At 34.3% G+C, this 25,000-nt stretch overlaps 1 protein-coding gene across 2 annotated transcripts in view; it reads right to left on the reverse strand.

Annotated features, from left to right (window-relative positions):
- LOC137997364 (endothelin-converting enzyme homolog) overlaps positions 1-25,000 on the reverse strand; it is a 106,658-nt gene that overhangs the window by 6,245 nt on the left and 75,413 nt on the right. For both annotated transcript variants that reach the window (XM_068843312.1, XM_068843311.1), the window contains exon 17: positions 6,731-6,826. In XM_068843312.1, the coding sequence (XP_068699413.1) occupies positions 6,731-6,826 (96 nt within the window). The remainder of the gene's footprint in view (positions 1-6,730; positions 6,827-25,000) is intronic.

Here is a 25,000-nt window from a genome sequence, read left to right on the forward strand (position 1 = left end):
CTTACACTTTCAAAGACTATTTCACCATTATGTTTTGTTTGTTTGATAGCCAAATTTGTCCGAGACAGGATAATGACAAGGTGATGCTTTTCCGTTGTCTTTAGACATGCTGAAGGGCTATCTGCACGTTTAGGTCAAATCGTTTTCGATTAATCAACATTTTCCGTGATCATTTTTCCACATTGGTCTACATTTCCTACTCGTTGACGCAAAGATCGTGGCTAAGAACTCCCGGGACTCTGGAGAGCGGGCGTGTCCAAGTTCCGTACAAGGATACGATGCATGCGTACTCCATATGCAACAATAAGGCATGAATGCAAAAAGACCGTGAACAATAAATCGTGAAGGCGATATACAACATTTAAAAGAGTGATTTAAGTGTTTGTTTAAATAGCTTAAGCAGATAATTCTTGCTAAGATGAGCAGGGTGAAAAGGTACTCTGACAGCGAAACACAAAAGGTACTATCCTCTCAAAACGTAGAGGAGAAAAGCGGATACAAGAAGTGAAAGATTATCATGATGATGTGAAAAATTGAAGAAACCGGCCTTAATCTTGATATCTGTTGAAGATGAGATACATTAGCTTAAAAGCGCTTCTAATGTGGAAATCACCAGTTCAATGTCCAATGTTTCTGAAGTAAGATATTTAGTTAATTACTCAATTGGCCCATGCGTGCGTCCTTCTCTTAAGTGGTAAAACGATTATTTTGATTGAAATGGGTATTCAAAAGATCGACGAATAAGCGCCGGAAACGTACGAACTATACCACTCTAACTCCGCCACGCCCACGATAAGATCACACAAGAACACCAAATTCGTAATTGACAATTTTCACAAACTCCTCTACAGAAAAAAAACGCTGACATGCAGTTTACCGAGGAGAACGGTAAAACGTGTTTTACAGGCTTGCAGCCTATGTACATTAAGCTTAAGCACTGTTTCCTCTTGTTCGGATATTTGTCAGTTAAGCATAAGCACTGTTTCCTCGTGTTCGGATATTTGTCAGTTTTCTGGGGGGTGTAAACTACAGGTTGCAGGTTAGGGTTCAAGGCCATTGCTTCACCATAGTTGAAACAACCAAAACTTCTACTAATGCTAACATTTGGCCTAAATATAATGTTAAAGCCTAAGGTTAGCATTTTTGCAAAGGTTTGGGTTGTTTCACTTACGGTAAAACAATGACCTGAAACCCGCAACCTGCACTACACACCCTCCGTCAGGTTTCTTCCACTTAACAGTGGTGACAATCATAAATTCAACAAGTTATGACCACCGTTAGAAAGACATTTTCATGATACAAAGGAGATTTGAGAAACCTATGTGGAGCGAGCGGAACAGTTGTTCTTGGCAAAGGACATTGATAACGACCACAAAGTGTCAACCTTGTTGAGTGTGATCGGCGGAGAGACGTATACGCAGCTGAAGGATCTTCTCGCGTCGGAAAACCAGAGTACCAAGTCGGAGTACCAAGAGATAGCTACTAACCTACAAGAAGCATTTCAGCCCTAAACTACTGGAAATTGAGGAAAGGTTCGGGGTTTTTTTTTGTATAAATTTGTTTTTAATCATAAAAACGTGAAGACAGAGTCACCCCGATCCTAACAGCCCTCCCCTCCCCCCGCAGCCACGAAAAGGCTCCCCCCCACCAATCCTTCACGGTCCCAAAAACCAATCCCTACCCCAACCAAACCCCCATTTCACACACAGAGGACCCCACACGGCCGCGCGGAGACATGAAACCACTAGAAGAGAAATCTCGCATCTCCGCGTGGCCACGCAACATCCCCCACACATGAAACGAAAGCCTGAGGCCCACCGAGGCTGGGATCAATCCCCAGGGCCCGAAAAACTGGCAAAGGGAGCCCTCCAGCAAGCACAAGGGCTGCCAGGCCCAAAAATGGCTCCGCCCCCACGCCTCTGTGACCAAAAACAAACCTATAGAATCATCTGGTTGCATTTTGCTATTCATTTTAAAGACCTTTGATATTCCTGTTGTGTTACTGTAAGTAACCGTTTGTACCGATAAAAAAACTGTAAAAAAACTTACGTTTCTTTGTTGAAGCAAAAAAGTGTCCATTTTTTCAAAAATCAAACCTCATTATCCGAAACATGCATGGTTACCCCCTATTTTCATTTCACAAACGAAGTCAACTCGAAGGAGAAAGTATTTTGTCATACGTGGCCGAGTTAAAGAAGCTTGCGACACATTACAATTTTCGTGCTAACTTCACCTCGAGATAGACCAGTGCGTGGACTGAGAAACATGCGGGTTCAAGGGTGATTGCTTTCGGAAACTGAAGTGAAATACGCTAAAGCTGTCGTTATTGCTGTAGCGCTGGAAACTGCCATTCGCGATGCTGCCCAGTTGCAAAACGAGCACAAGCCGTAGAACAGAAAACAACAAAGCAAGTGCAATACCATGATCTACAACCTTTTCCTATCGCTGCGGCAGTTATGCTCGCCTAGCTCTCAATTGTTTTCGATGTGGCAAAGAAGAATCCATATCCAGAGGATTTGTCGCTCCAAACAACAGGGCAAACCAAGACAAGCACCAAAAACTTCTCAAGTTCATGCTGATGAAACTGCTGATGTATTGACTTCCTTAATGGTACACAGTATGGGCAAACGTCACAGCGATGTCACCTGGGTAGATTTAAATGTGGACGGAGAACCTCTTAAAATGGAATTTGACACAGACTCTGCCGAGTCAATCACACGGTATAATCTCTATAACAAGAAGTTGGCAGACATCCTTTGCACAAAACGGAGCTGTTCTTGAAAACCTACATAGGGGAGAACATTACTCCCGTGGAGGTACTATAGAAACCAGGAAGCCTGATTGCTGGACCTGTTTTGATGAGGAGAGATTGATTAGACAAGGCACACTTAGACTGGCATTTTATCAAGACATTGCAAGGTTCAGAAGATGCTACCTGTCCCCAACGTCGCCGGAGCGTTTTCCTAGACAAGTATTGCGATGTCTTGGAAGACAAGTTGGACGCATTTACATTGGCCCAGGCGAAGTTAACCCTTGTGGAGCAACACCAAGCACACTTTATGAAAGCTACGCAAGTGCCTAATGCCGTGAAGCCAAAAGGGCAGGACGAATTGAGGGATTCTAACTAAAGTGGGATGGAGTGAGTGGGCCACACCCATTGTGCTAGTTCTTAAGGAGAATGCTTCTGTCAGACTCAAGGTCACAGTAAATTCGGAACTAAAGGCAGAACAGTAATCCCTCCCACGTTTTGAAGACATTCTTGTAAACCTTGTTAGTGAACAGAAATTCTCCAACATCACTCTCTGTCAAGCATACCATCAGTTAGAGATGGAAGCGGATTCAAGGAAATAACTTAAATCAATACCCACATGGGTTTGTTCCAGTATAACCGTTGGTTTTTGGCATCACCTGTGCACGAGCTGTATCCTTGATGATAGGATTAGATTAGATTATAGATTAGATTATAGATTTTTAGAGCGCCATATCCTAAAAGCTCTATGGCGCTTTACAATTTTGAAAATAAATAAAAAGTTACAAAAAACGATAAAAAGCTTGTCTAAAAAGAAGATTGACAAAGCGGATTAGATTGACAAAGCGGATGCGATTGTCTTGGTGTATTCTTTAGACAAACCTCGTTCGTTCGAATGGTTAGAACAAGTTCAGGAGGAAATATTTCAACAAAGGGCAAATAACCTTCCGGTTACGGTTGTCGCCAACAAGGTATATTATATTATAGGATCAACGCTGGCGATAATTTTTTTGACTTACATCACTGGTAGGTTAAAACGGATTCAACTTGAAAACGCACTTTACCAGCAACATTAACACATTATGACCCTAGTCTACCACAGAGGTACACTTGCGATGCTTCCCCCTTAGGGATTGGTGCCGCATTGTCACATGTGATGAATGATGATACGGAACGGCCAAGTGCTTTTGCTTCACAAACAAACACTCACCAATTGAGCAGTGAAATGCGTAAATTGACAAAGAAGCTTTGGCAATAACCTGGGGGGGGGGGGGGGGGTTAAGAAGTTCCATGATTATTTGCTTGGTCGACCTTTCACACTGTACACTGATCATCAGCCACTCACTTCAATTTTTCGTCCTCACCAGAGCATTCCAATGGTTACCGCAGTTAGACTGTCATGCATTGTTCCCGGCCGGCTATGGTTATAAAATCGAGTACAAGAACACAAAAGTACATAGCAATGCCTATCACCTTTCTCGTCTGCCTCTTAAAACTGAAGAAGCAGCTGGAGAAGTTGTGGAACCATTGAATGTTTTCAATAGGATGCAGTTTCACCCATTACCAATCACAACTGATGACGTCAGAAGAGAACACAAAGAGAACCAGTGCTGAGTCAAGTCCTCATGATGGCCACCCATAGACTGTTTAACAGCCTTGACCCAACACTTGAGCCCTTCTACTCCCACAGAGATGAAATTCCGGTCCTTGGTGTCTGTCTGTTATGGTGAAATCATGGTCATACCCCCCCCCCCCCCCCCCTACGCTTCAGCTGAAAGTCCTTGAAGACCTTCATCAAGGACATCTGGAAGTGGTGAAAAGAACGCCCTAGCCAGAAGCTACATCTGGTGTTCAGGAATGACGTGGCTATTGTCGAGAATGCCTATTTAAGATCTTTGGAAATAGAGCAAATGGACACCACCACCTCAACAAAGACCATCGAGAAGCTTCAAAACCTCTTTGCTAGATATGATGTCCTGGCCCAACTAGAAACATGTAACGCATGGGGAGCCGCCATCTGCGTTATTTTTGGTGAAACGACTGCGCACTCGGCTGGACCTGTTGGAACCAGATCTCTGCTTTACGGTCAACAATCGCCAGATAGAACAAACTGCCTCTACAAGTGGTCGGAGAACCAGAAACTTCTGCATTGGCTAGAAAGTGATGGCACGCAACTACACTGGTAGTACCAGCTGGGTACATGGTATCATCCGAGCACAGCGCGGTAGCTTGTCCTACGAAGTGGAAATTGGTACTAATTTGATGTGGCGCCGACACACAGACCAGTTTAGGGGCTAAGGTATTCGTATGACAAATAGCTGCAACCCCACAACCGACTCCTCCAACAACACCCTGTTTTCTAACCCTTGGCCCACCCAGTTCAACCTGACAGCTACGAGGATCATGATACTAAAGACCCTGAACAAACACCTGCCTGCACCACCGAGAAGGAAATATCAACACCTAGCCCAGTAACAACTGGCCATGCCTGCTTTCGAGAAAAAGTGAACATGAAAACAAAAAAAAAAGTGCACTAGTGCCAGGAACAAAACGATTCACAAGTATTATGGTAAATGGAAATTGCTCATATAGTTTTTTTTTCTAGACAGTAAGTACAGTGATGTCGTCGAAGTGTTTAAAATAGTTTATTAGTTATTAGTGTTGAATAGTGTCTCTGTAAAAAGTAGTGTTCTATAATAAGCGTTGTTGTATGTAGGTTACTTTTGTTAAAAAAAAAAAAAAACCAAAAAAAGGTGGCCGTGTGTCCAGCAGCCCAGCCAGGTTTCCTACGTCTGCTCCTGAAAGACGATATCCACTACGTTTTCGGAAGCCTCCCTCCACTTATGCTGAACTTGTGAACTTTTAACTGACATTTGGACTGTGCTTACGTTAAGAGGCATGTTGTGTTCGAATTGTAAGTCAAAAGCCCCTTTCGATGCTGTCGTACCTTAGCTAGGGGGAAGGCGTGTGCATATTACGCTTGCCCACTGTTTTCTCTTGTTCGGGTATTTGTCAGTTTTCTGAGCCTTTACATCCAGAATGCTTGGATACAAGAGACAACAACATAACTCGGACCGCTAATTACAGAAAACCGACCCACACTGACACTCTTACAACCTACATCTTACAACCCCGCATCTTACAAAGATGCAGAGAACATACAACGAGTTTGCAACTCACCTGAAGGTTTAGTGGGTGGCATTAAGTGGCGTTATCAGTCAAAAAAATTAAGAGATCACCTGCATCAACACCTAACCCCAACGATACGAAACCCACAGAGTGCTGAAGTGCAGCAACATTATCATTGAGAGCTCCATTTACAGTCATTACTCTTTCGTGTTCAGTGAGTTGTACGTTTAATTAAGATCCTGCATGTGGCGCCAATATAACTAGCTTAGCAGTCGCAGCTTGTGATCTTCTATTGGGTTTGCCTCTGTCTTAGACGTAAGAAATAAACTGTCGAAAGGTCGTAATAGTTCTGTGGGCAACACACATGTTGAAGCGACAGGTTTATTGTTAATAGATGTCTTGCAGCACGAACAATTACCAAGAACTCACACTGGAAAGCAAGCAAGTTTCCTAACCACGGAAAGAACTCCACTGACCAGAGCTCATGGGTCTCGGGTGTACCAGGGATTAACTTAAATAGAAAAATACATCCGGATTGCTCTAGCTTCAAGGATAAAACAAAACTATTTTTAGTCTGCTCTCACATCTGTAATTGTCAATAAATTAAAACAAATTTTGATAATCGTACAACTGACTAAAACTTCTGTTGCTATTATATGGATATCCACACCGTGATATCCCTGATACCGTGAACTGCACATACCAACACTGTGATATTTAGAACGTGATCTGAGTATTTTGTGAGACTTTTAAATCACGGAAACAAACATTTCACTCGATGATGATTAAACTGACCACGGAAAGAGCAACAAAGTAAAAATACAAATCACCACGGATCGAAATGGTACTTACTCGGGCAAAACTTATGAAAAACACTTGCTCGTTAGTCATCATTGTGCCTGGAAGCCTGGGTTCTTCCCAATGATCTTTGACCCATTTCCGGTAGGCCTGTGAAATAAACAGCAAAAGTGAAGTCAGTGCGTAAATTTCTTACAACTTTCCAGCAATTATTTTTATTTAAAAGGAAGTGGTTGTGTGGCGTAGAAGACGCTTCCAGCGACCGGTGGCTCGTGATTGGTTGAGTATCGGACTTGCGTGCAGGAGATCCGGGTTCACAATCCCGGTCGGACCAACAATCATGGTCATAAAAATAATTGAGGAATAAGTGCTGCCTTTGTAATTTCATCTGCAAATGGTTCGACTTCCAAGTCTCCTGGCATAAAAACTGTAATCCGTAGGCACCGTCTTACAAAGCTTCTTGATAATCAACACTGTGTTCATGTACAGTGGGGAAAAGACCCCCGAGGTTAATGTTCTACGCCTCTTTGAGAATTGTAAACCACCATGAAAGTAACGTAACAAATGCGGTGTACATGTTGTGGTTTAATTTGATTTTTGGTTTAAATTTTCTCAAACCGGCTTTTTTGTTTTAAACCAGTTTGTTTTTTTCAAAACAGTTCGATTATTGAACTGGGGTGCAGGGATGGGGCAGTGGTGAGAGCACTCGCCCCTCACCAATGTGGTTTTGAAGGGCCTTGAATGGTTATCTTCAAACAGAAAGTGTGGATCATGGTCACGATAGTGCATCGAGGCCTAAGGATTGCGTCAGTTTGAGGTTGGGGTTGTCATTATGAAATTGCGGTTTGTTTTCAGAAGTTTAGGGTTGGGGTCATAAAATGGGTTGGTATTTAGGCCTAATAAGTGGATTCTTGACTGGTTAACTAAGTAATGCGGTTTGGGTAACAGACACCGTCCACTTAAGGTAACCAAATGTATAGATTCATTTTATGTTTTAAATGTAATCTGCAGACGAGAAATAAAGATGCAGTCAAAACAAAGTGTTGTTACTTCATTTATTTGCAAACTGAACAAATGCTACTGACAAGTATTGTTATCTTGCTTGCAAGCAGCTGTGAACGAAATTTCTTTGCAATAATCGAGTGTCACATTCCTCGAAGTGCAAGGATATAACCTTGAAAATGAAATAAAGACCTTAATGCTTTCTTGTGGAGTAACTATTTTAGCATAGTCTTTCCTAGTCTCTATTATTTTGCCCAACAGCATATTCGGATGTACAGAACTCGTTTTGTCTACCCTGTCTATTTTGATTGCAACCATGTCATCGATCTTGAAAGATGCCTTCCTTGATTGTGTGGTTTGTTTCACCATTTCTTCATTGTATTGACTCTGTCGTTCACGTATCTTCTGGGGTTTGGCTGCTCTTTTAACAGTTTCACACTCATGATTGTCTAAAGTATTTTTACTAGAGGCTAGCTCAGTAGCCTCCCCTTGACAATCAATGTCTCCATCAGTGTTCTGGTGGTTCTCACAGTGTGCCGTTATTCCGAAAACTGCTTCGTATGGTGTTGTATTTATTACCCTGTGGAGAGTGATGTTCATAGTATATGAAGCCTCCACTGTGTACTCGCACCATCTTTCAATGTTCTCGTTATTTGACCCCATAATTATTGACCTCATATTTTCTTTCCATGTTTTGTTGCTTCTTTCCACAAGACCTTGTGTGGTTGGAGTTGTTGCCGCTCCATGGGACAGCTTGATTTGATTTTCCTCGAAAAATATTTTGAGTTTCGCATAGCAAAATTCACCTCCATTGTCTGTAAGAATTTTTTTCGGGTATCCATCGGAAAATAAGTAGATCTCTACAGCATCGAGAACTTCATCTGCTGATTTTGCATGTAGTGGATGTGAATTACGACGAACTTCGTATGATAATCGAGAAGATTAATCACCCACTTGTGAGGATTTCGAATGTGCACGGTAAATTAGTGGTATAGTAGTTGGGGGTAGGAGCTCATTTTTAATGCATTGAAATTTGACCTTGGGATTTTGCGTTGAAATTTGCGCTGTAAAATTGACCTTGGGAATTGTGCTTGAAAACAGCGAAGCGAAGTAAACAGGAAAGAATTACCATAGCGTGGCATTATAAACAGAAAGTTGATGATCTCATTGTTTGGGACTTTTCCCGTGATTTTTAACCACTCAAAAGTTACACATTTGTGTAATTTTTTGTGTAATAGGTGATGCAGGAAGTGTGTTTAAATATTCGCGTAAGTAATTGAAACAGGGAAAATCACCATAGCGTGTCATTTATATTCAAGATAGTTTTGTCGGTAAACTTTTTCATCAAGATTGTTTTAGTGGGTTGATTTTATAATGCCCATAAGCATATGATTTTATTTCATTGTCGTTTGTTATAGAAACATAACATTGACACTTAATTCAGCTCATAGCTTCCAAGTTGATGATGGTTGCTTCTAATTGTTTTCATTGTATGATACATTTGTTTTTTAGTGAATAAAGTTGTTTGAAGTCTTCATGTTTGATATTTTTTTGAATAACAATCCTTTTAATTGCTTTGGCTGTTTTATTATTTTGATCATTGTTTTTGATATAAGAATACATTTTACTTTGGAAGCCTATGAATTCAGTTATTGGAATTCCAGCAGCTTCATCTTTGAAATTTCTGATAACTTTCTTATTAGTTTTATCATATAATTGACTATTTTCAGTATAATCACTGAAATCAAATTTATTTTTGTCATTAAAAAAGTCTTGATACACATCATTAGTTTCAGTTTTCATAGGTGAGTGAATCTGTGTCTTGTACTTTTGTTTGATATAATTATAATGAAATAATTAACGTTTTGCTTAGATCTAAAATACACATTCCAACATGAGCTGGTCTATTTAGGGTTTGTTTTTCTTTAATCTTATGAATAGCCAATAGATTTTTCTTGAAGATTTTGCAACTAACGTAAGTCGGTTTTGGTGTTAATTTCAACAGTTTTTTCTCATCCGTAATGAGTCTAACATCAACATGCTTACGTTTCCATTGTTTTTCCATATACCCTGTTGTTCATGAGTTTGAAGAAATCTTTTTCAAAATCATTTTTAGCATTTGTTCTTTTCTGTGTATTAAAGTCAATATACTGCTTTAGCCAAGGTGATTCTATTCTTCAATTCTAATACTTTATAATCTTTTGTTATTTTAAGACCTACCTAAATCGAGATATAATTGTAAATGTCTGTAATGAAGAACATACTTTTCTTTATTGTTTAATGTAGGAATAACCATTTTAACAAGATTAGTAGAAATATTATATTTATCAGAAATTGGTTTTGCATATTCAGATAACAACTTTAATTATTTCTTGAGCTAAAGGATAATCATTATGCAAATCATGTAATATTTTTGGATACTTGAGATCAACTTCAAAAATCAATCCTTTTTTACTGTCATTTTTATATTTAGCTAGGTTAAGCTTATTAATTTGTTTTTCTGATAACCATCTAAAGCTCCCTGTTGGTAAATATTGACTCATAGCCCAACCATATAAATTGTTAGCATCTAAATACATAATATACTTTGAAGGTAAATTTTCATCATATTTTTTCATGTATTTATTTGCTTTTGCATATTGATTGGCTATGTAACTTACTCCTCCTTTAGAAGCTCGTTCAATAAACATATATTGATCAACATCGGTTATAAGTTCTAATTTAATATCAGTCATCTTAAGAATAGCATCCAAACTTAAACCAGGGCTTGAAAAATAATAAGAAGGATCAAGCTTGTAATATTTTAAACAAGTTTTTCGAAAGTTTTCAAAAACATCAGCCAACAACAGAATGTCAGATTTGAGATACAAGTCGTGATATTCACCCATTGATTCTAAATTGAAGGTATTCCATACCTCTTTGGCTTGAACTCATAAATTGAAAACTGTCAATAACTGTTAAATGATTACCAAGCATAAAAGCTATATATTTTTCCATTTTATTAGGGATAGTATTAAACTTCATTTGATATTCTTCTCCTTTCTTATTTTTGTAAGTGTGATTTTTAGATATTTTACCAATATTTTGCATTATAATGTGACTATCATAACCTCTAAAATTATGAAATATAACTGGTATTTTACCAGTGAGTCTAAAATTCAGATTACAATCTTGATGAGAAGATCCTCTATATTTTCCAGTGATATGACAATGATCTCTTACTATAATATCTTTGTTAATATATTTTTTATTACAAATGTGGCATTCATAAAATTTTTTGAAGTTTTCGTCGTCTTCTTTTGTCATTTTTAATGGCTTGTTGAATTTGTATTTCAGGATATTTTTACAATATTTTAATTCTTCAAGCATTTTTTCCATGAATCTGTATACAGCATTTTCACCTCTATAAATTTGAACTGATTTAGTGTATTTACCATCATAACAACAAACAACTTTATAACCATATCCACAGTTAGTATGTTTTTCATAAGCTTTAGTGTATGGATTATCATTGTTTGGCTTACAACCATAAACGTTTTCTTTTATTGCTCCAAAATCAGCATATATCACAAATGGCACAGGTAGTTTTTTCTGAAAATTATTGAACTTTACTTTTGAACCTTTTTCAGGCATTTTAATTGCTTCTTCACCATTAATTGTTTTACAAGTTTCTTTGTGATTAGTTAAAACTTGATTAGAACTAAAGCACTGTTTTGTTTCATTATACATAAATTTATTAAAGTCTTTTATAAGTACATAACGTGTTTTGGTTTCTTCAGTAATCAATAATAAATTCATAAAATATTCATACTTTTCTTTTGATACTTAGATTGAAAAAGGTTGTTTGTTTTCATAACCATTGATAATAATACTCTTTTTTTTTCAATTTTGTTCATTTGTTTAATAGTTACTGGAAATTCAATGTTTTTGTAATCTAGTTTTTCAATATGTTCTTTATCATCTTTTTTAATACGTTGATGACATTATTTTGTGGATTAAGATGACGAATATGACACCATCTGAAGCATTCATTATCATTGTTTTTCATGTTTATCAGTCCTTTTGAACTATGTTGAAGTTCGTTTGGTAATTTAATATAAGAATTGCCTTTCATAGGTTCATATTTAACAATATTAAGATGATGACTATCAACAGATTGAATAACCCAGCCGCTCCCTTCTGAAATCCATTGACTTATAGTTAGTAATATTTGCTGTTTTGGTAATTTTAAAGCTAGGTCGATTTGTGTTTTATTAATTATTGTTTGAGCTTTACAGTTAAAATAAGCTGATTTACTTATTTTTTCATTACCTGACTGCTTTTCAAATGTTACATTAAGTGTTTCAATGAATTTTAGTCCTTTCATTTCATTTAAAATTTTTTCAATATGTATTTTAGTTTATTTTCATGTGCTTTGTAATTGAATTAAAGGATCTTTATTGCTTTGTATGTTTATTTCATATGATTCTGTGAATCATTTTAAAGCATTTTCTTTTTCTGTAATTATGTCATGTCAATATTTTGCACGTATTTTAACTTTGGTGTTTCAAAAATTTAATTTTTTTTTTTTTTACAGATGGCATATTTTTTGAAAAAAATGGTTGATGGTTGATATTTTTTCTCCATATTGTAACTTTCGTGTTTTAAGAAATTTACTTTTATCTTTTACAGATGAAGATGGCATAATTTTACCATATACTGGTTTGTTTAAGTGTTGTTCTATTGTTTTGATTTTTTTTAAGTGAATCAATTAATTTATTTTTTCTAATAATAAATTAATACGTTCTTTTTTAAAAAAAATTATTATAATTTACAGTTTTATTAATTTGTTTATTAACATTAGATTTTATAAAATTATTTGTTTTTTTTAATTTCATTATATTGTTTATTTAATTTATTTAGTCTCTTTTTATAGTCAATTAATTGATTTTTGTGTGATTTAATTAAACCATCGTATTCAACCATTTTTTCATTCATTATATATAATTATACTTTATAAAATTTTTTACGTTTAAATGATTTATTAAATTAAAAAATTCAAATATTGAACTTTTAATAAACAAAAAAAACTATATGTTTAAAAAAGTTAAATCTTTGAAGTATTAATTTTATGTTTTTAGTTTTTATATGACTCCATTTACCGGCTAATTGGTAATGCTTTAAACGTTTATCACAAAACCATAATTTGTTAAACATACATATTTGTTTTTGATTTACGATTAGTGTCTTGTCTTTCTTTTTAAGTATGATAAGTCATTTTAATATTGTATATTACTATATATTTAAGTCAGAAAAAATATTCTTTAATTCTATTTTTGTCGGAAATTTCAACTGGAGTTATTTTAATGTCTCTTTTTAGCTAGGTCTTTAGCAAAATGTTTAATTTCTTTTTCATCTTCTTCAAAATCGCTATCAGTTTCATAAGATAATTCTTCTTCAGTGTCAGTATTAGCTTTTGTATCTGTATCAGTATTTGAATCATTTTCTGATTCAAATTCTTGTAAAAATCTTTTACATAAATAAAATTTCGTCTCATAATCTTCATTTTTATCATCATCATAAACTATACAATGAAGCAATGTGTAATTTATATTATTGTATAATTGATTTTGTCTTTTTCCATTATATACTAATACAAGAAAATATTTTTATATAATTGTTGTTGGAATTATTTTAATCTTTTTGTTAAATTGAACTTTTTTGTCTTTTTGTTTTTTTTTTTTAACTCACAAGTATAAGCTAAGCAACAATTATTTAAGAACGGTTGCCTGTAAGAATCGAGAATCGTCCGTAAACGACCATTTTGGGGGATAGCTCATATTTTGCCCAAAGATACCCTTTAGTGAACTATTTTCAAGAACCACATTTAAAAGTTCCAGCGATTCTTATTTTTTTAGAAATTTGCGAAAATTTGAAAACGCGGTTAAAGTGCGGTTTTCTGTTTGACAAATTGTCCAAAATTTGCTGCGAGAACCAAGCAACGGTGAAGTCTTTAAATGAATTCAATTGGCACCAAACTTGACAAAAATTAAGAAGAACTATTCTTGTTCATTTCTACTTCAATAGTTTTTACGGAAATGTCAAAATTGTGATTTTCTAAGCTGTTTAAATAACATCCTCAAGGACCGCATAACATGGCGGCGGAAAATGGGTGATATTTGACGCGATAAAAATGTACCTGGTACCTCATTCTTAATTTTTTTTACTTCATATTCTTCAAATATTGCTATTATTCATTTTCTGTGTGAAGTTTTATGTTCGAACTCGGAACGCTTCCCTCCGAAAATATCAGAAATGTTTGTAACCTGAGCGAGCTAAATGACGCGAAATTTAAACGCAAGCTGATGCTAATTATTCCTGTAGAATCGTCGAACTGACTAATTTTCGGCTTTGTAGCTTGTAAAGCTTTAAAAAATGCGAATTTATCCTTCAGAAGGATTAAAAGTGACTGAAAATAGTATTTGAGGGCAAAAATCCGCAAGTGAACTATATATTACTCAATTCAAACACATTATAATTTATACTGGTTTATGCAAGTGACTTTTCTATCACGATGTCAAAACTGAAATTAATACGATATTAAATCTGTTCAGTTTTCTGACAAAAGAGATCGTGATTCACACGACAAGTTAATATTTTAGGTTTACGTGCAAGAAATGTACTCCACTGTAATGGGAAAGGTATCGAGAATTCTTTTTGTAATTGTTTACATTACAAAACGCACGCAGTGTCAGTTTCACTGAAATGCATGTATGACTTGGCGGACCGTTTCATTTCAAGAGCACCCTTTTAAAAGCTAGTAGTAGAGCAAAAACATGACAGAATTTCAAAGAATTTCAAACCAAATCAGTATACATATGCTGAAAAACGAAAACTGAATGTGCGCCAATTGTGCGGTATCAAAGACATAATTTGACATAATGAATGGTTACTACCAAAAGAAAGCTACCTAAAGCAGTATGTACTTGCACTTCAGTGAGCTACGCAAAGTTTGAGTCCACAATGTTATCCAATGTTGTCCGTTTCATTGTGAAATCATTTTCTGGAGGCATACATATGCAAGATGTTGTTGAACTTTTGACCTTCAAACGTTGGTAAATATTTATGTCACGCAAAGTAACGAAAGATTTCTTTTGTTCCATTCATGCCCTGTTTTGTGTCGTTACTGAGGCTCTGCCAACTAGGGTAAATTCCGACAAGCGACATGCCCTAAAAAGTAGTGACAGCAATTGAAGTGAAATCGCAACAAACGACAGCCTTTCTTTAAATTTCCGACAGCAATGGTCACAGCAACGTGAAACATTGACAAAGCAGCGACACGAACCGCCCCCACACCCTCCCCCTTCCTGGCAGGGCCTCGTTATTGTTGCATGAAAAGCGTTGTTTTGTTCTTGTTGTTTCTTTTCGAATAAAATTGCATCCTCGTTTACATAAGTATGTGATAAAAATCGACTACCAAGCAAGATGGTCAGTCGATAGTTTGAAACGCGCAATTTGTGGTAATAATTTACGACGCTTATTATACAGATCTGCTAACACCTGTTCAGAGCAGAGAAAAAATGCACTGGCAAGAACTGCAAATAAAATTAATAAAATACGTATAACCTGCAAGTAGAAAAAAGCTGCAGACTGAATACTCCCATTTTCGTCATTTTTCTAATAGTTTGCTCCTAAAGGGGGCGGTTAATTTTTTTTACTGGCTTGTCCGCAGTAATCTCGTAAACGTTATAGGGATGATGGAAAGACATGCGAGGCAAAAGAGGTAAGGGTGAAAAAAGGGTAATTAAGAAAAAAGAAAATATCGTTACGCGCATGTACTAAAATAAATTAGAAGTAACTGACGATTGGACGTGAGTCAGCCCTTCAGTATCCCTCTTTCACACTCTCCCGTCCAGGCCAAATTAACAGGAAAGGCAGTGACCAAATTATTTTTGGCAAGTACATTTGCTAGTATTTTGAGCGGTTTTTAAGATTACTGTGTTTCTCAATAGAAGGACAATTGTGGATGCTAATTTTTGAACAGCCCCAGCACCGGGTGATTTTTCTCCAGAAAATCGCATCACTCCGCTTTGAAACTTCACTGGAGAATAGCAGAAAGATTAACCCTTCTTCTTGACATTGTAGTTCTTGCTCATTCATCCAAACGTCCCGGAGCTCGTCCTCGAAGAAAATCAAAATCCCATACCTTCCGAGCGGTCGAGATGCGTAACACTTTTCACGCAGCCTCAAACGGCATCCAATCAGAAACTTATTAGGCAACCAGCAGGCTGGCATACGTGAAAAGTGTTCCCCATGCTGAAAAAGGACCCGTACCTGACACTGTTAATAGACATTACTAGCAAAAGTACTTGCCAAAAATAATTTGGTCACTGCCTTTCCTGTTAATTTGGCCAGGACGGGAGAGTGTGGAAGAGGGACACTGAAGGGCTGACTCACGTCCAATCTTCAATTACTTCTAATTTATTTTAGTACATGCGCGTAACGATATTTTCTTTTTTCTTAATTACCCTTTTTTCATCCTTACCTGTCTCGCCTCCCATGTCTTTCGATCATCCCTATAACGTTTACGAGATTACTGCGGACAAGCCAGTAAAAAAAAAATTACCGCCCCCTTTAGGAGCAAACCATTAGAAAAATGACGAAAGTGGGAGTATTCAGTCTGGGGGGGAGGGGGGGGGGGGGTTCGTGTTGCTGCTTTGTTAACGTTTCACGTTGCTGTGACCATTAAAGATAGGATGTGGTTTGTAGCGATTTCACTTCAATTGCTGTCACTACTTTTTAGGGCATGTCGCTTGTCGGAAATTACCCTAGTTGGCAGAACCTCAATAACGACACAAAACAGGGCATGAATGGAACAAAAGAAATCTTTCGTTACTTTGCGTGACATAAATATTTACCACGTTTGAAGGTCAAAAGTTCAACAACATCTTGCATATGTATGCCTCCAGAAAATGGTTTCAAAATGAAACGGACAACATTGGATAACATTATGGACTCAAACTTTGCGTAGCTCACTGAAGTGCAAGTACATACTGCTTTAGGTAGCTTTCTTTCGGTAGTAACCGTTCATTATGTCAAATTATGTCTGAAAATACCGCACAATTGGCGCACATTCAGTTTTCGTTTTTCAGCATATGTATACTGATTTGGTTTGAAATTCTTTGAAATTCTGTCATGTTTTTGCTCTACTACTAGCTTTTAAAAGGGTGCTCTTGAAATGAAACGGTCCGCCAAGTCGTACATGCATTTCAGTGAAACTGACACTGCGTGCGTTTTGTAATGTAAACAATTACAAAAAGAATTCTCGATACCTTTCGCATTACAGTGGACTACATGTCTTGCACGTAAACCTAAAATATTAACTTGTCGTGTGAATCACGATCTCTTTTGTCAGAAAACTGAACAGATTTAATATCGTATTAATTTCAGTTTTGACATCGTGATAGAAAAGTCACTTGCATAAACCAGTATAAATTATAATGTGTTTGAATTGAGTAATATATAGTTCACTTGCGGATTTTTGCCCTCAAATACTATTTTCAGTCACTTTTAATCCTTCTGAAGGATAAATTCGCATTTTTTAAAGCTTTACAAGCTACAAAGCCGAAAATTAGTCAGTTCGACGATTCTACAGGAATAATTAGCATCAGCTTGCGTTTAAATCTCGCGTCATTTAGCTCGCTCAGGTTACAAACATTTCTGATATTTTCGGAGGGAAGCGTTCCGAGTTCGAGCATAAAACTTCACACAGAAAATGAATAATAGCAATATTTGAAGAATATGAAGTAAAAAAAATTAAGAATGAGGTACCAGGTACATTTTTATCGCGTCAAATATCACCCATTTTCCGCCGCCATGTTATGCGGTCCTTGAGGATGTTCTTTAAAGAGCTTAGAAAATCACAATTTTAGCATTTCCGTAAAAACTATTGAAGTAGAAATGAACAAGAATAGTTCTTCTTAATTTTTGTCAAGTTTGGTGCCAATTGAATTCATTTTAAGACTTCACCGTTGCTTGGTTCTCGCAGCAAATTTTGGACAATTTATCAAACTGAAAACCGCACTTTAACCGCGTTTTCAAATTTTCGCAAATTTCTAAAAAAATAAGAATCGCTGGAATTTTTAAATGTGGTTCTTGAAAATAGTTCACTAAAGGGTATCTTTGGGCAAAATATGAGCTATCCCCCAAAATGGTCGTTGACGGACTATTCTCGATTCTTACCGGCAGCCGTTCTTAATAAACCAATGATTTGTTTTAAGTTTTTCATATATACAATATATTCAGATTTTTAAAAAAATTTTTGCAATAATTTTAGGATTATCTTTTTTTTATTTTTTATCTTGCTTCGCTCTTATAAGCAAATTGGCATCCGTGAATATCATCAAATCTGTGTTTTAAACAATAATAATAATAACCACATTTACATAAAAAAGTAATTATTTTTATGCTTACATAATTTACAATTCATTGTTTATGTTATATATTTTATTAATTTTCTGTATCTGATGAAAAGTAGTCTGTTTCAGTTTCATAAGTATTATCTGAATTAACACCAAAACTACATTGAGAATCATCAATAAAGCTGTCATTGAAATCATATTGATCTAATTGACTATCACTTACATAATCATCTCCAATTTTTGAATTATATAAATCTATACTTTTAGAACTCATTTATATATTAATAAAATAATTTTTTTACGGTACTTGAGATAATAATGTTATTTTTTCATGGAGATCAAATATTGAACCACTATTTTGAATAAGAATATCACAATTTTTAATGGCATCAATTCCTGTCTCTGAAATACGATTATCATTATTATTTTGGCCAAGCCTATTAACATTAATTAAAAGACAGTTATGTTTTTCGAACATCAGAAATAACGAAATTTTTAATTGGCTTGTTTTCAAAAATTATTCTGTATTTCATTTAAATAATAATTCAATATATTTTATTTTTTAAATATTCGTCAAATCTTTCATTGGTATCCAACTCTTAAAATCTTGGCTGTATCCTTTCCATTTCACCAAAGCTTGTTTCTTTTTATACTCTCTTTTTATAACTTTATCAATTCTAAATACATCTTGCTTTGCTTTTAACAATTCAGGCTAATAAAAAGTGCCTTGTATCTCTTCATCATTCAAGTCCTTTATTTTGTAAGTGATTGGATTAGTGTATTGTATTTCATCGATTATAAACACTTCTTCAGTCGAATTTGGTGTATAACCTTAATCAAATGTTTTTCTTTTATATTTGCTTATCCTTACCTTATCACCAATTTTAAATTTTGGTTTCTGTTTTGATGTTTCCATATCACCCTATAAATTGAAATATACTATTCCTTCATTCTTTTTATTAGATGCTTCTGTTGGTGTCATTTTTATTGAATTATGCTTAGTGATGTTATACTGTTTTAATATTTTAGGTAATATGTCTAAATACTGTGTATTATCTTGAACAGTAAACTGTTTCCACATTTTATTTTTAATTGTGCGATTCCATCTTTCGACTGCTGATGACTTTTCTTCATTTTCTGTTGAATATATTGTTATTTTATTCTTAGCTAAGAGATTTCTAACATGTTTGTTTAATATTCACTTCCTTTATCAGTCCTTCAAAAACTCATTAATAATTCATAAGACCACTTACCTAACAAATTGTTGATAATACATCACGTGTAGTGACTTTATATCGATAAATCTCATCCTTATGAGTATGCGCTGTTTTATCAGATATAGACACTGCATGTGACTAATGAATAAAAATTAATTATCTACACGCAACTGACACAAAAAATAGTGGGTGCATATTTAACGTTGGTTCAACTAATTTCACACACAGCAAATTTACTTTTGCACAAAATTAATAGTACAGTTGTTAAATACAGATCTGGAAAAATTCTGTATGCCATTAGTACAGTAATCTGGTAAAGGCATATTAGACAATACTTAATTTTCCTCTCTTCCTCTGCATTTTTAGGCTTCCGAAAAGCTGTGGAACAGGACGCCATGTCCTCTTCGGTTAGTAGAAGAAACACGTGTGAGATTTGATTTTCTTGCATACTAATTTATACCCAAATTGTTTTTCTCGTATGCGAATTTCCAACATTCACGAAAGCATAATTGTTATGAAATCTATTGACACACGCTTTTTCACGAATGTTTTGGAAGCCGTTCAAAAAAATCGCAGCATGTGTTTTATCGGGTCTAAAACCACTCGGCTGCGCCTCGTGGTTTTAAACCCGATAAAACACTCCTGTTCGTTTTTTAAACATTACATAAATATTCAGGCTTTCTACCTTCTTTGAAGATGGATTTGAATGCTTCAGCAACGGATTGTCCTTATTTATTTTTCAATGGTATAATCCATCCATATTTACTGAAAATATCTATCACCATAATAAGATACTTGTAGCCTTTAGGAGTACCACAAATTAATTAGGCCTAAACAAACGTTTTTAGGCCTAAGGTTAGCTTTTATGAATGTTTTATAGTTTTTACTCTCTGTATTGGTAAAACAATGACCTGTGATTCTGGATTCCGGATTCCGGCTTTTATGACAACCCTCAACTTATGCATTTGGTTTTGTGGTATAAGAAAATCGCTTATTTGAGATCCTTTGCCTGATATCTTTTTTACTAAATTAGAAGCTCCTTCAGAAGCTGCACCAGCAAGAGCTGATAAACCTAGTGTTTTACCAAGAGTTGGAAGCAATGTTTTTCCTAATGACAAAATTGAAGTCAATAAGCTTCCTTCAATTTGTTTTCGTACATTAGTTTTTTATAATTTGATATCCATTCCTTTTTTTTAATTGTCTGTTTTTGTTTAATCGTTTTACGACATTTGCAGGTACATGTAATGTATCAGAACCAGTTAATGCATTATTTGTTAACCTTAAAACAATTGTTTCTCTTTTATGAAAAGCTTTTGCTTTTGCAAAAAATTCTTTTTTGATTCGGTGATAGCTTTACATCTATTTTATAAAGTTGAGTCATTTCTTGTATATATTATGTTATATAATTTAATTACATAACATATTTTTGATTAAATATAAAAACCAAATTTAAACTATAACAAGTTCATTTCCAATTTTGTATATAGCAATTTGTTCTTCATATAAAACAACAGCATGAACACTCAAATTTTGATTGGCATTTGCTGACAATCTATATCTGAAAGTTAATTGTTTTGGATCACGTGTAACTTTTTCTGTTTGAAAAGACAGATCGAAAAATATAAGTGGATACAAGCTATCATAATTAGCTAAATTTAAGTGTGTACCGCCATTATAATCGTTTTTTTCTCATCGCATAAAATCATTGAATTCGTACTTTACTATCACTATCATACTCTAATTCAGGGTAAAAAACACCATTTCCATATTCAAGTCTGCAATTATTAAGAGATGCTCCACCATCTAATAAAAAAGTATACACTTTATAAGGAGTTGTTTCTTCATCTCTTGATCCATTAGCATCTCGGTAGTTTTTCTTCAGATATACAAATACATATTTTACATTATCAATTGAAGCTGAAATCTGAAAATAACCAGAAGTTCTAGTTGGTTGACTAACTTCATAAAATTCTCTTAAATATTTCCACTTTGATTCTTTCATGAATGAGCTCACAAAATTTGAGTACATACTCTCTTTTGGAATCAATTTTGGCAACCATAATTCAAATTTGTCTAAAACAATTCTTCCAGCATCAGTGCCATTAGCCATATGGATTAATTATCCATCTTCATTCAAGGTTATGTTAAATTGAATCTGCATAGAAACCAACATTTTGCTTTCTAATTCTTCAAAATAGCTATAACGATTAAGAGGAATAATAACATTAATATTTTTTGCTCCTCCATTTCCATCATTTTGAACTGCTTGTGTTAAAAGTCTTCAAGATTCAAAGCCTTTGTTATTATTAGCTGTAGTATTGTTTGTATCAAGGTATCATAAACTATTTTTACCAACAAATCTTGAATAATCATCTGAAATATTCAAGAAGATTTTTCACAAAAGTTACATTATGAAGATTATCAGTATCATAAACAATTTTACCTGCAGATTTAATCATAAGATGTTTAATTAAACTTTGAGCATCATTGATAATAGTTATTCTATCAGCTGCTGCATATCCAGCTCCATCAGCAAGCTTTTGAAGCTGAAAACGAACTTCGAAATATCCATTATACCAATCGAAAAATGGTCTGTCATTTATTGTAAATTTGTATGTATCTTTTTCTTGATGTTGATTATTGCCAGGAGCTCGAATGACATCATTTAATTGAAAACATACATATTCATTTCTTTGTAAATATTCACTTGTTCTAAAACCCATTTTACATGTATCTTATTACACTACATAATTTAACGTTTTCTTTTAAATCCAATGCCAGATATCAAACGATTTAAAATCATATTTGTGTCTTATTCTTGTTTTTTAATTGATTGAGTAGGAATAATTCTTATTTTGGCTTTGTTGATGAATTTTGTCTCATTTTTGAAAGTTCTCTCATAATGAAATCACATTTTTCTGATTCCTATCTTATCAACAGCATGTGAAATTCCTGATTCTAATGCTTTTTTGCCATTGGTTTAGCAACTTTTTTGAAAACTGAAGATGAAATAGATTTTATTGGTTTAAAAATGTTATCAATAATAATACCACTACCTTTGTGTTGAAAACAAATTTTACAAGTCTTGGATGATAAATTCTTTTAAATTCGTATGATTTCATATATATTGTTATGTTATATTATTCTACTCGTTTTAAAATCAAAGAATAACTAACATCAGCTCAATTGAAATCAAGTAAACGCCTTTTACCATCTGTAACCCACATTCTAATAGATGAAATAATTGTTTTATTTATAGGATTATATGTAAGACGTCTAGGTTCAAGAGCAAAACTATAACTTGGTTGAAGAACGCTAGTTGAAAAACTATAAATAATATTACTGTCGTCACCATCAACAAGACTATTATAAATAAGATTAAAATGAATATTTAATAAATCAGTATCTTGACTCAAATTCGGAACAAATCACCAATATCAGTATTAATTTTATCTCATAATTCAGACTTACTTCTCGCAAGTTCTTTCCACTTAGTAAACTCATTTGATTATATTATTTGTTAGTAATTATGACAAGTTAAATGATTTTATGCCAAATAAATGCTTTCGGATGTTGACTTGTGGTCCAAGCGTATTTGGTAAAACAAACACATTAATGCATATGATTTACAAGTTGCTTTATTATGGCATATGGCAAAATCTATTTGTATGCAAAAAACCTTGAGCAATCAAAGTATCAAAATCTATTAAACATGTTTCAACCAATAAGTGATAAAGCTGGTTGCAATATAATTGAAGCAAGTAACAATCAAATTATACCAGTATCTGAATTAACAGATGATGATCAAAAGCTTGTAATATTGGATGATTTTGTTTGTGAGAAAAACCAAAAGCCATTGATTGATTACTTTATTCGAGGGCGACACAAAAATTGTAGTGTGATTCATTTAAGTCAATCATATTACAAAACTCTAAAAGATATTAGACAGAACTGCTCACATATTTGTATTTATGAATTTCCAAGCACTAATGAAAAATCACTTATTTGCCACGAAAATAATGCTCCAAAAGAAGCAAATGAAAAAGCAGCAAAGGATCCATATAGCCTCATCCATATTGATAAGCCACGAAAATTTACCACAAAAAAATTCAATGAACAAATATAATAAACACCAATTATATAAATGAGTTATCCAAACGGTTTATTAGAATCAACAAGTACAAAAATAATTAAAGGAATTCGTGGAGTTGGTTTTAAACTAACTACAGATGGTAATAATGATATGGAAAATAAAAAGGTTACTAATGTTAAACCTGGTAGTAACGATAACGATTGTCTCACTAAAAAACAGATTTATGACCATGTTAAAGCAAATGGTGGTGATTCTCCTAGTACACCATTTGATCTCACCGATTACATTAAACGAGATGGTTCTTCAACAATACAAGGGCATCTTCTTATGTATTTTAAGCGTGTTCAAGGAAAAAGTGATGCTTTTTCATATGAATATCTTACTCAATGGTACATGAAATTTGATGAGAATAATATTAAATTAGATATAAAAAATCCAATTCATATGGGAAATAAAAAAATCACTAATTTAAAGGACGGAACTGGCAATAATGATGCTATTACAAAACATCAACTACAAACTGCATTAGCATCAAAAGCTGATAAAACAGAGCTAAATGATTATATTTTAAAAAGTGGTTTGTCAAGCAATCTTGACACGTAAAACCATAAAATACTAAATCTCAAAACAGCTACTTGTGGCAATGATGCTGTCAATTTCACTCAATTAAACAATGAGCTGAGTAAGTATTTACATGAAACAGGCGGAACAATGAAAGGTGATATCCAAATGAATAATAACAGTATCTATGGTATTCAAAATACAGTAAATAAAACGTCTGCTGTTAATCGTGAATATGTAAACAATATTGGATAAAAACAAAGACATTAATATGGGTGGAAATAAAATTACTAGTTATAGAAATCCAAATGATTTAAATGAGCTTGTCAATAAAACCTATGTTGATCAAAAAGTTTCACAGGCTTCCACTAGTGTTAATTTATCTGATTATTTAAAAAAGGATGGATCTGTTAGTATGATAGGAAATCTTGATATTGGTGATAATAAAATAACTAATGTTGGAGGACCACAAAATAACAAAGATGCTATCAATCTGGGGTTTCTTAATGTTGAATTAGCATCTAAGCCTAATATACACACTGTGTTGTTAAGAGATGGAATGCAAGAAATGAATAATAATCTTAACATGAGCAATAATAAAATAATTAATGTAAAAAAAGCATCTGATAACTTAGATGCTGTAAATTTACAGCAACTAAACAATAGTGTTTCTGCTCTTTCACTTGAAGTTGATCAAGTATATATTTAAAAAATGGTAGCACAGCTTTAACAGGAAATTTAAATCTTAATAATCACAAAATCACTAATTTACAAAAGGGAACACAAGAGGCTGATTCTGTAAATTTAAAACAATTAAACGAGGGTTATATAGCATCAAATACAAATCGTAAAAATGTTTTGGAATATGTTATGAAATTTAGTTCAGAATTTACTGCCGATTATGGAATAAACAGTGTCAATCTAAATAATTTTGCCTCATTAAAATAAACAGCTTTTTTTTTTCATTACAAAAGTCAAATCAAAATTCTGAATACAAAGGACGATTTGATATTAACCTGTTTAAATTAATAAGAGACAATTTTTCTTCAAA

Source organism: Montipora foliosa, chromosome 3 (assembly GCF_036669935.1).
Source record: "Montipora foliosa isolate CH-2021 chromosome 3, ASM3666993v2, whole genome shotgun sequence".
NCBI classification, from domain to species: Eukaryota; Metazoa; Cnidaria; class Anthozoa; order Scleractinia; family Acroporidae; genus Montipora; species Montipora foliosa.